The following is a 12,761-nucleotide window of genomic DNA, read 5'->3' as shown; positions in this document are numbered from 1 at the left end:
CAGATCTCAGAGGAAGGGGTGTGGGGAAAGGGAAGTGATTAGCCAAAGAACATATATGCACATATGCATAGCCCTTGGACACAGACCACCATGTGTGAAGCCTGCAGACTGTGTGGAGGGGCACTGAGGTGGTGAAATGGGAGACATCTGTAACAGTGTCAACAATAAAAATAAAACATTTTCAAAAGAAGTCCAAAAGGCAGAAAGTCAGAAATGAATTTTATCTATGCAAGATGCATATGATTGCTCTTCCTGAGGATGCTATTATTCATAAAAATATTTACTAGAATTTACGTCCATGTTCAATAAAGAAAACAGATTTTTAAAAAAGTAAATGTTCATTTTTAATACAAATGCTCAGAAATAAATTTTATCACATTTTGCATCTATTTTTCACTAATTAAGATCATAGTCTGTTTGTGTGTATGTATAACCAAAATGAGTTTTTCTTCTTAAGACTTTGTTATTTTCAGAAGTACTGAGTGAAACAAACTATATAACTTAGATTTTAGTATAAATAGAATTGATGGGTACTGGGAATATATCTCTACTAGAGGCCCAATGTAAGAAATTTGTGAGGGGGGCGGTGTGTCCCTCAGCCTGGAATGCACCCTCTTGCAATCCAGGATCCCTCGGGGGGTGTCCGACTGTTGGTTTAGGCGCGGTCCCGCAGTGGACATACCTCTCACATTCTAAGACCACTGGCTCCTAAGCACTTGCCTGCCACCCTGCCTGCTCTGCCTGCCTGCCTGATTGCCCCAAACCACATCTGCCTTGTCTCCCACACCGGGGACCTACCCTTTTCTCCTCCAGCTGGCTGCAGGCACCTGGTACCCAGGCTTTCCTCCCTCTGGCCAGCTCCAGGCACCTGGGACCCCCGGCAGCTTCACATGGGCTGGCCTCAGGCACCAAGAACCCCGGGCAGCTTCACGTGGCCTGGCCTCAGGCACCCAGAACCCCCGGTAGCTTCGCCTGGGCTGGCCTCAGGCACCCAGAGCCCCTGGCAGCTTCACGTGGGCTGGCCTCAGTCACCCAGAACCCCTGGCAGCTTCATGTGGGCTGGCCTCAGGCACCCAGAGCCCCCGCACAGCTTCACTTGTCCTGTCCTCAGGCACCCAGAACCCCGGGCAGCTTCACGTGGGCTGGCCTCAGGTACCCAGAACCCCGGGCAGCTTCACGTGGGCTGGCCTCAGGCACCCAGAACCCCGGGCAGCTTCACGTGGGCTGGCCTCAGTCACCCAGAACTCCCGGCACATTCACATGGGCTGGCCTCAGGCACCCAGAACCGCAGGCAGCTTCACGTGGGCTGGCCTCAGGCACCCAGAACCCCGGGCAGCTTCACGTGGCCTGGCCTCAGGCACCCAGAACCCCGGGCAGCTTCACGTGGCCTGGCCTCAGGCACCCAGAACCCCCGGCAGCTTCACGTGGCCTGGCCTCAGGCACCCAGAACCCCCGGCAGCTTCGCCCGGGCTGGCCACAGGCACCCTGAGACTGAAAGGCTTCGCCTGGACCCCTGCTCTGTCAGAAAGGACATCCAGAAGGATGTCTGGAAGATGTCTGGTCTATCCAGTCTGATTAGTATATTACCCCTTTATTAGTATACTAGCAGATTTTTAAATGTGGTGCTCAGGGCCAAATTGCCTATTGCAAATGTCAAAAACAACGTAAATTTTAAACAGCAGTATAAGGACAATCTTCAAAAACTGGATGGATGTAAAATATTATTTTACTCTTTTAACTTATTCCTTTTATTACAGGGAAAATAAATATTTTTTTCATTTGGCCATTGGTCACTTATCCTTATGCAAAAAAATACTTCGTTCATTTTTAAGTTAGAGTTTTTCGTTGTTGATCTCAAAGACTTCTCTGTAAAAGGAAGACATAATTTTTCTCTGATACACATATACTGCATATATTTTGCAAGAACATTTTCTTTATCTTGCTAAAATTATTTCCTGGTAGACAGTGTTTGAAAAATTTTTAAATATATTTTTATTGATGAATAAAATATATTTTAGTCAATGTTGAGAGAGAATCATTGATTGGCTGCCCCCTGCACACTCCTACAAAGAATAGAACCCGCAACACAGACATATACCCAGACCAGGAATTGAACCATGACCTCCTTCTTCTTATGTTGACACTCAACCACTAAGTTATGCCAGCCGGACTTGAACTTTTTATATTGCTCAATCAACCTCCAGAAATCTTGTGCTTCAAGTCTTTGTCAACATTAAAAAAACAAAGTATAAACAGATATTTGTGTATTTTCCTGGTACTTTTCTCATTTTGCATATTTAAAAGTTTTAATCTGAGATTTTTTTGGAGTAATCCAAATCTAGCTAGTTTTATACAAACACTTAACATAGAATCCTCTCCCATTTTTCATTGACCTTTTCCAGAAACATGAAATGTCACCAGTATCGAGTTCGGAAGTGTTACATATATTTGGAGGTTTGGGCACTTTTCATTCTGTTCCAATCATTTATCTGTCTTTTCAGCTATTAGTAAACTAATACTTTATGGAAATTCATAGCACACATTAATATCTAGAAGGGTAAACCTGTGTCTACTATGCAAAATTTTTCTTAATTTCATGACAACGATGGAAGATAACATGGAACTCAAAAATGTTTACAGTATATTGAATTGGTCGGTAAAACTAATAAACATAGGACAAGCACACATTTTGAGAAAGTCAGTCATCATACTCAGGACCACAGCCACCTTCCCATTTCAAAGTTGCTTCTGAGTTCCCTCCATAAAGAATATAGTTTATTAGATTTTATCCAAGGAATTTTTAGCCCAGAAGTGGATCTATTATGGGAATTATCTCTCTCTTTGTGCACTTTTCTATAGTATGTAACATCATGGTATAAAAATGTGTATGGTAGAAAATTCTATATAAGAAAAGCCTAATATACTAAGTGCCCATCATTAGTCACCTGTTCAACCATTCTGAGAGTAATATGTTAATGATAAGCTAAGGCCACTCACCTACTCGCTATGAAGTGCACTGACCACCAGGGGGCTGACACTCAGACCAGTAGGTTTGCTTACTGCTGGGGTCATGCTGATCAGCACTTAGCGAGATGGGCCAGACATGCTCTGGAGCCCTCCCATGGTCCCTCTGCGGCTTGCCAAGCTCTCGTGTCACTCCCTGGCCCCGACTGTGCACCAGTAGGGTCCCTTGGCCTGGCCTGCGCCCTCTCACAATCCAGGACCCGTCAGGGGATGTTGGGAAGCTGGTTTGGGCCCAGTCCTGCAGGCCAGGCCAAGGAACCCCACTGGTGCATGAATTCATTATTGATATGTAGTTAAATCACTTAAAAATTGTTAGTAAAGTGTTCTGTAAGAAGAATTATCTGTGAGTCCATGTGTTTTTATTTTTGCTGCTCATAAATTTGGTCTGAGCGCTTGAACCCAGGTCAGGTGTCCACCAAAGAGTTGCTGCTGGGCCATGCAAGGGTGCGCCTCTCCCAGTCTACCCACCTCCTCCCAGTGGACCCCAGGCTGCCAGCCTCCCAGGCCCTATTACCTTCTCATCCTGTCCCTATCATTCAGGCTACTTTTCCTGAACAATAGGATTTGCCTCACTCTCAACAGGTTTCCCACGCTGGCAGCTTTGTGGATGGCGCGCATATCTTCCTCTCGATATTGGGGCATTCTGGCTCCCAGGCCACTGCACCCAGGACTGGTGGGGGAGTCCATAACTGCCTCTCTGGGACATCTCAGAATAGAAAAATACTTCTCCATGGCAGAGAGTCTAGGGCTTCAGAGAAGCCCCAACTTCCCTCTGCTTTTCGCACCTCCTGAGCCGAACACTAGCTCTCTAGCCAACCACCTGATGCCACAGCATTCAAGCAGGGCAGTTTGGCAGTTTACCATCTCCTCTCGGAATCATAGTAACCAAGCAACGGCCTCTGACATCACTACCCATATGCATAGAGCCTTGAGGTCAAAGGTAGCCAGAGCACATGTGCAAAGTCCAAATATCTCAAATCTCAGAGACTACCCTGGTGGGTGTGTCTCCCTGGTAAAAGCTCCCACCACAGCACCAGAGGGTGGCGGTTCCATAAGTGGTCAAGAGCATGAACTAAAGTTTCAGATTAGATCCCTGGTCCCAAGTAAGGGGCATGCATGCAAGGGGCAGTCAATTCAAGTCTCCCTCATGTCAATGTTTCTCTCAATCTCTCTCTCTCCCTCTCTTCTACCCCTGCTACCTCCAGTACATTCCTTCCACAAAGTAATAAATAAAACTTTAAAAAATGCAGAAAATATCCTCAGTGAGGTTTAAGAAAACTAAAAATTAAAAGAAATATATCAGTAATTGCCTGTGGGTAGGTCTGGGTTCTGCGCAAACATCCGTGAGATTTGGCCAAGTACTTCCAGAGGCTTGTAACAGTTAATCACCCAGTGAAAAAGCAGTCTTTGCCTAAGAACAGAGTTACGGTGGTGTGAAACTTCAGGATGCTCAAGGAATTATGTCCCAGGAAACTCCCCTTAAAAGAAAATCTCTGCAACCAAAGCACTTGTATGCATGCATAGAAGCATTAGCAATGGACACAGACACTAGGGCTGTGAGAGAAGGTGCTGGGGTTGGGAGTGGCCAGGGAGAAGCCAATGGGGGGGGAAATAATATTGTAATAGCTATGTACAGTCCCGGGGGTGGTACTTAAATATCAGGGGAACCACTCTGTAAAGTATAAGATTGTCTAACCACTATGTTGTACACATGAAACTAATCATATATAATTAAATGGTAATATGCAAATAGACTGACCAATAGAACAACAACACAATCAGTCACTATGACATGCGTGGACCACCAGGGTTCGTGACCACAGGTGGCATAATTCAGAACATTGGTGTGTTAGCCATGGAAGGACAGAGGAACAGGTTAATGGTGCACCAGACCAAGGTGAGGTGCTGGTCACTGTCATCAGGGTGAGCCTCTGGTACTTACTGAAAATTCTTTGCTCCCACATGTTGTGGTCCTACCCAGCGCTCGCACCTGTTGTTGGCACTGGCCCCACTCACACCTGCTACCAGCACCCGGTACCTACCCAATTGCTTGGTGCCATCAACGGGTGTGTGTGGCAGCTGCTGGCCCAAATTGCCTCTGAGGGGTTCACACCTCCCCCTGCTCCTCAGGGGTGATCCTGGCAGCAGCTGCCACTCACACCCACTAATAGTGCCTGCCCTGAATGCACCTGCTGCTGTCATCAGCCCCAATCGCTCCATGCCATCATCGGGTGCAAGTGGGGCTGGCTCTGTCAGCACATGGGAGTGTTGGTAGCAGAAGCAGGGCTTCTGGCAGACAGGGGACAGGGGGCCATGGCAGCAGGGGTTGGGCATCGGCTCAGAGGAATGGCCAAGAACTGCTCCTGTGCCCACCTCTGCCTAGAGCCCCACAGTTTCTTTCAAGGTTCACAAATCCATGCACTGGGCCCCTACACCAGAATAATATTGAGGGGAAAGAAGACGGGGAATACCTCCTCTCTGGTTTCAGGTGTGTCACCCAAGACCCGCAACTGACAAGTCACTGCATCTTGGCAGCTCCTGCATTGAGCATCTGCCCCCTGGTTGTTAGTGCCTGTCATAGCGACCAGTTAGAAAGTTGGACAGTCAGCCGTTCACTTAGGTTTTTATATATATATATATATAGATTTATTTATTTATTTATTCATTTTTTATTTAGAGAGAAAGGAACACTGATTTCTTGTACCACTTATGTATGCTTTCATTGGATGCTTATTCTATAAGCCCTGACTGGGGATCAACCCACAACCTTACCGTTTCCTGACAATGCTCTAACCAACTGAGCTTCCCAGCCAGAATGGTATTTTTATTTTTGCCTTTGAGATTATTTTTGTTGTTATTGACATTATTACGGATGTGATATTTCTTTTTCTTATGTAAATTTTGCCCACTTCTAGACATATCAGGGATTTTTCATTTTTTATTGTGACAGACTATTTTTCCATTATCATTAAAAATGTTTATTGTATTAATATTGGTACATCTGAAAATCAGGTTGAAGAAAGCTGAAATTTTGTAATTGGTGAAGGAGCTGAGAGTTTATGGCAGTTTTTCAGGAAAGGCAAACTGGATGGTAAAGATTTCACCAGAAAGATATTGAGGAATGTGATATTGCAGATGGAAAAACAAATAAAGGAAAATGCAAGCAAGAGGGGCTGTTTTTATTGCAGAGTAAGATAATCGCTAAAAATGAAATTATATCAAATGGCTATTTTTCTCACAAATCACATTAGCCAAATTTTTCAGTAAGTCGTTTACTGACCTTATGTCCACCATTATGAAGCCTCTTGTACTCCATAAGTGTTCCATGTTCTTTAAGATTAACAAACTGAAAGTCTAAATACTCATTTCCCCTTGCTTCCTTCTTTCTCTACCAGCAACTTCTCTTTCCATCTTTATACCATGTCTTAGCAAGGTAAAATAGGTTGACTCCATATTCCATAGAAACTGGTATAAACATGTGAGTGCATACAGAGACTTCTTTTAGTGTAGTTCTTGTCCAGCAACTCCAAATGGACTACACCTGCTACGGTGTGTGAAACACACAGGAGCAGGAGCTGCCCCACAGCAACGGCTAATACAAGCCCAGCTAACTCAGAACTCACCACATTCCCACTGCATTTGCTAATGATTTCAAGTGATAACCAAAATGAAAAGTAACAGGAACCAGCACTGCACAAAATGCTCCGGAAAAATGTGGAAGTTTGGCAAACACATCTTACAGCAAGGCAAATACATAGGTTTTAATTTATTTTTCTGAGACCATTTACTTCCATTTTGTTCTTTGGTTCTTGAATAGTTCACAAAATTGCTTGGAAATGGAAGCTCAGAATTTGAGTGCCTGGACCTTCAGCGGAAATTGGTGCTGGTGATTGATTCCCCACTGAGGGATGAGTGCCTTCATTGGGAAAGGAACAACTAACAAAACCAACAACCAATTCTGAGGCCAAGCATGTGTCACTCAGCCTAGCTAGAGCAACTGGTTTTGGTGTGTGTGAATGGTGTAAACTATGATCACCATGCATTTGCCTCCTACATCAGCCCAACTAGAAATTATCTATTGTCCCTTATTTTCTCCTCAAAGTTACAGGAGAGGCTCTCTGTAGTGACCTGTGACGAGAAGGGTCTGATAGTTCCTGATGCAGCCTACATAACTCATAATATTGGCTCAAATGTCAAACCATTTTAAGTAACTTTGCTATGTCCCAGAACAAAGCTCTAACCATATTTTAGAAATTAAAAATATCCAGCACCCAACAAAGTTCAGAATGTGTAGTCTACCAGGCATGTAAAGAAGAAGGAAAATAGAAACCATAATAAGAATATTTAATTTAGTGATTACTCATGTGATAGTATGCAAGAGTAATAAAACAGTTATGAATGGGTTCCATCTATTCCATACATAAAAGAAAAATTTAATATATTAAGAAGAGGACTAAAACATATAAAACAAGACCTTAAACTTCTAGAGATGAAAACTAGTGCTTTAGATGAAAACTATACAGGGTGGGTCTGATAAGGAGACATCCATTTTAGCGACTGAGTAAGGCTGGTTTTGGATTTCCATCTGAAATAACTAAAAAGAAAAAAGGAAAGAGGTGATACCATTGTTTTCAAGACACTAAACATTAGGAAAAATATAGGAAATAAACAAGGTGAGTTCTACAATTGTCTCACCTGCCTTGGGAGAGTTTACAGGCACAGGGTGAAGAAGAAAGAAGTTAGGTAGAGCCAAGTGGTGTCCCCAATTACAGTAGATAGAGCTTAAGGTCTGGAAAGACCAAAGGAACAGAACTTCACTGAGAGGAAACCCTACTGATATGCACAGTATCTTCTAGAAATATTTAGCAGAGTTATGATCAGAATATGGATTTTAGAAAGTAGTGCACATAGACTGATGAAAAGGGACAGATGCAAAAACTGAGAAACAGCGATCAGGCTATCAATTCCCAGAAGGAAAGTAGGGGAGGGAGAGGGTAAGGGGAACAGATCATCCGAAGGACTTGTATACACACTTATAAACCAAACCAATGGACATGGACAACTGGGGGATGGGAGCATGAGTGTGCGGGCGGGGTGGGGGTGTTGGGGCTTAATGGGAGGCATGAAGACATATTTGTAATACCTTAACTAATAAAAAAAAAAGAAAGTAGTGCAGGTGGGGAAACATTCAAAGTGCACCCAGCATTCACAAAGGGTCATGAATAGTGAGTGTCTGCTCCCATAAGCCAGATTTGAAAACCTTGCTGATTATTCAGAAGGGTGAGCAGTGGGGTGAAACTCATCCCAGACTAAAAGTTTCTCTGGTCCAATATACTAGTTCTAGATAATTAAAGATTACTGAAAAAAAATTCTTTTCAATTTCTTTTCCAAAATGTAGGAATGCAAAGTAATGTTAATATATGCAATAAAATATTATCAAATATTCACAACAGCAGGAACATATGACCCAAATGAGTAAAAGCAATCAGGACAATAAACTAAGCTATAAAAAAGTATACTTAACTCTACAATACCTAAATAACAAAAAAATGTACAGCTAATAATCCAAAAACATATAGGAAAAAAGGAGACAAATAGCAAGAATATAGATTTGTAATTATATCAATAAGCTCTTTAAAAGGTAATTAGTTTAAAAACTTCTTAAAAATCTAAGATTGTCACAATGAATAAAAAGTCATAATTCAATGATATGCTGCTTTAAGTATAGTATATTATAGATAAAAAAGAAAACTAATGATAAAAGGAATAGAAAAACAATAAGGAAAATCAATAAACTTAAAAATTAGTTATTGAAAAAATCAATAAAATTGATAATCCTTTAGATAGATTGACTAAGAAGAAAGAGAGAAGACTTAAATTCCTAAAGTCAAAAATGAAAGAGGGGGCATTGCTACCACTTTTGAGAAATGGAAAAGATGATAAGGGAAGACTATGAAAAACTGTATACATACTAATAAAATTAGATAGCTTTGATAAAATGAGCAACTTTCTAAAGAGAAATGAGGCCAAAAAGCGCTAAAACATTTGAAGAGAAGTAAGTATAACAATAGAGACTGAATTACTAATTTAAAAACCATCTCATCAAGTTGAGCCCAAACTAAATAATTTCAGTGAATTCTACCAAATACTTAAGAATGAATGTCAATTTTTAAGAATTAGTTCCAGAAAACATACTAATAGGGTGCACTTAACCACTCATTTGATGAGGCTAGTATTACCCTGAGGCTAAAACTAGACAAAAAATATGACAGTAAAAGGACAGAAAAATATTTCTTATGATTATAGACACAAAAATTCTCAACAACTGCTTTTTATTCACCATGTACCTCTGTGCATTTAGATAAGTTAAATCAAATTTATTTGCTGTGTTAGGAGCTTCTTGGGCTACAAAGGCAGGTTACAAGAAAAGGGGATTTACTGGGTCAAATGGGAGTTCCATTTTTAATCTTTTGAGGAAACTCCATACTGTTAAGATTTTTCCAAAAAATGAAAGGTTGATTTAACATTTGACCCTAGAACTTTCCTGTGAGTAAAGTTGTATTGCTTAAAGCCACTCTGTTTGTAGGAGTTTGTTAAGTCAACAAGCAGTAGGAAAGTAATAAATGGTCTCAATGTTACTTTGTTCAATAAAGTTCTTGTTTTATACGATACAGCCATGATTGCTTTAGTACCTGGGCAGTTGAATCAATAGCACTTTTTAATTTAATAATAGATTTGAAAATTATTTTGTTATTATTTTTTAAGATAATTTCTATTAATGACTGCATATTAATGTTTTGCATGGAGTGGTTCAACAGTTTAGTTCAAAGTATTACTATAATAAATACTGTTATACTGAACATTATAATGTTAACTAGTCACCCGGTGCATGAAATTCATGCACATTAAAAACAGATTAATTAGAGGAAATATTTTTTTTTAATGATTTTATTGCTTTTTTACAGAGAGGAAGGGAGAGGGATAGAGAATTAGAAACATCGATGCAAGAGAAGCATCGATCAGCTGCCTCCTGCACACCCCCTACTGGGGATGTGCCTGCAACCAAGGTACATGCCCCTAACGGGAACTGAACCTGGGACCCTTCAGTCCCCAGGTTGACGCTTTATCCAGTGAGCCAAACCAACTAGGGCTAGAGGAAATATTTTAATATTGCTATTTGCTCTTTCTCTATAATAGAAGTGCCAGAGTTGAAAGAAAATTAGTAAAATGTATTTGAAAATCTTCGTCCTGTTAGAGTCTGGGGTACACCACGGGACCAAGAGTCAAGTCCCCACCCAGTCACATGTGCCTTAAAATCATGCGAGACCCAGACCCAGCGGCCCTCCCCCACCCCTCATTGGGCTAGATCCAGACCTAGCCAGTCCCACCCTTGTCAAGCCCTGCCGGGTGGGGGGCACAGCCTCAGGTCCCCCAGCCCAGGCCAGGGCAGATGGCATGGCCTGAGGTCCCCTGTCAAGTCCCGCTGGGCAGGGGGAGCGGCCTGCCATCCCCCAGGCTGATGCCAGGGCTGGGGATGCAGCCTGAGGGTCCCCTGTCAAGTCTCGCAGAGCGGGGTGTGTGGCCTGAGGTCCTGCAGGCTGGCGCTGGGGTGGGGGCACAGCCTGAGATCCCCAGGTCCAGCTCCAGGGTGGGGTGCGCACCTTGAGGTCCCCCGTCAACTCCCGCTGGGTGGAGGGCGCAGCCTCAGGTCCCCTGGCCTGGTGCCAGAGTGGGGGGCATGGCCTGAGGTCCCCCGGCCTGGCACCAGGGCAGGGGGTGCAGCCTGAGTTCCTCTGGCCTGGCGCCGGGGCGAGGGGAGCAGCCTGAGGTTACCTGGCCCAGCACCAGGGCAGGGGTGCACCATGAGTTTCCCTGTTAAACCCTGTCAGGTGGGGTACAACTTCAGGTCCCCTGGCCCAGTGCTGGGGAGGGGTCATGGTCTCAGGTCAAGCCTTGCTGAGCAGGGGTGTTGCCTGAGGTCCCCTGGCCTGGCACCAGGGTGGGGGGCGAGGCCTGAGGTCCCCTGGCCTGGCACCAGAGCGGGGGCCATGGCTTGCCGTCCCCTGTCAAGTCCCACAGCAGGGTGTGGCCTCAGGTCCCTGCTGATTGCTCCTTAAGGCTCATTATGGGAACTGGGCCTCAGCTGTCGGTGCAGCCATATTAGTGGTGGTGGGACAGTTAATTTGAATGTTTCTCTCTTATAATATAGGATGTTTCTTATGGAATTTCTGATAATTTCTTTAGAATAACCACCTAAAACTATATTTATTGGATTTTTAAAAAGTATCATTTTAGGTTTTTTGTGTAATGTCCTCATTAATACTATCAGGTCAAATGAGAGTGTCAATATTTATTCACTCTTTCTGACAATATTGTTTCTCTTTTTCCCCTCAATTGTATAAGTAATACATAATTGGTCATCATTGTTTTCCTCTACATTTACCAGATTATTAGTAATAAAATTTAAAGTAGAATAAAAAGTGTAATTTGTTTACATTTATTAAAATGTTTGCTTACTCTTTCTGTACACCAAATGCTCAATCTCATATAGACCCCCTGTTCATGATTATATCTATGTTCATGGTGAAAGAACTAATGACATGTCCCTACCTTATAGGGTTTATAATCTCATTGTGAGTCACAATCTAGTTACTATTTAATAAACAACAATTTCTAGGTTCTATCCTGAAGTAATTTACATGCGTTTTTTCGCTGAAACTTTTTATGGGAAGTTATCTGTTTTATAAACCAGAAAATCACAAAGCTTAAAAGTAAGAGACCATTTAACTGATTTGTGCAGCACTGTGTTAGAGACAGAAAACACTTTAATGGTATAAAATATAAATTAATTTTAGTGTAATATAAATTGATCACTGACTGGTAGTGTAGGGGATGGAATAGATTTGGGTCCAGGCTTCTTTGACTAATATTTGTTGCTTTCCTAACTATATGTCATTATCTAACTTTTCCTCTAAGCTTCATTTTTTTTTCTTTTTTAAAAAAGGGAATTAATAACACTTACATAATAATTTGGCCTTGATTATATGTTATGAACATACATTTCTAAAACAGAGCTACTCCTTTATTTGTTCTCTAGAAGAGCACGTAGTATATCTATACTACTAAAGATTTTATCCACCCAACCCAGGATACTGCCTGTCAAACAGTAAACAGTCTGCATACAGATTTACAGCTGTGAGTACGTGAAACACAGAATTTATTAGTGTATTAATATTTACTAAATATTGTGTTACTTTCCATAAGAACAACTGTGAACCCACCTTTGCCCCACTCTGTATTTGTTTCAGTTTCCCTTGTTTGGGTTATTACCCAGTATTAGAATACTCTCTACCTATCCATTAAACACTATTTATGCCAGGGCTTTTTATTTCATCCTCATGCAATTCAGAGTATTCTTAGTAGATAGAGAAATAACTTCCCAGGTTAATGATGAATCATAACTGAGAGAACAACAAATTGTGGAAATTGTGTACTAATACGGGATTCATAATGTCCCAAGTTGCTTCTACATTAAAAAAAAGAAAAGAAAGGTTTTATTTATTTGTGATCCTTTGGAAAAGTAAAAAAGGCTCTCTGTGTGTGGTCATTTGACCTAGTAAGAATATGAGTATATTTAAAATAATAAAAATAAGTGTCATTTGTGATAAACTGTAAGTAAATGAACATCTTAGTATTTCTTTAAGATTATTTCCTTTCAGATTTATTTGGATAGAAAT

At 41.8% G+C, this 12,761-nt stretch overlaps 1 protein-coding gene across 1 annotated transcript in view; it reads right to left on the bottom strand.

Annotated features, from left to right (window-relative positions):
- Positions 1 to 3,666, bottom strand: part of LOC132236031 (ankyrin repeat domain-containing protein 26-like) — an 82,271-nt gene extending 78,605 nt beyond the window's left edge. The window contains exon 1 of the mRNA XM_059699418.1: positions 3,598 to 3,666. Coding sequence (XP_059555401.1) covers positions 3,598 to 3,666 — 69 coding nt within the window. The remainder of the gene's footprint in view (positions 1 to 3,597) is intronic.
- Positions 3,667 to 12,761: the final 9,095 nt, after the last annotated feature.

The sequence above is a fragment of the Myotis daubentonii genome, chromosome 1 (assembly GCF_963259705.1).
Source record: "Myotis daubentonii chromosome 1, mMyoDau2.1, whole genome shotgun sequence".
Lineage (NCBI taxonomy): Eukaryota > Metazoa > Chordata > Mammalia > Chiroptera > Vespertilionidae > Myotis > Myotis daubentonii.
Note: the sequence above shows the minus strand (reverse complement) of the source record. Positions and strands in the feature narration are given on the sequence as shown.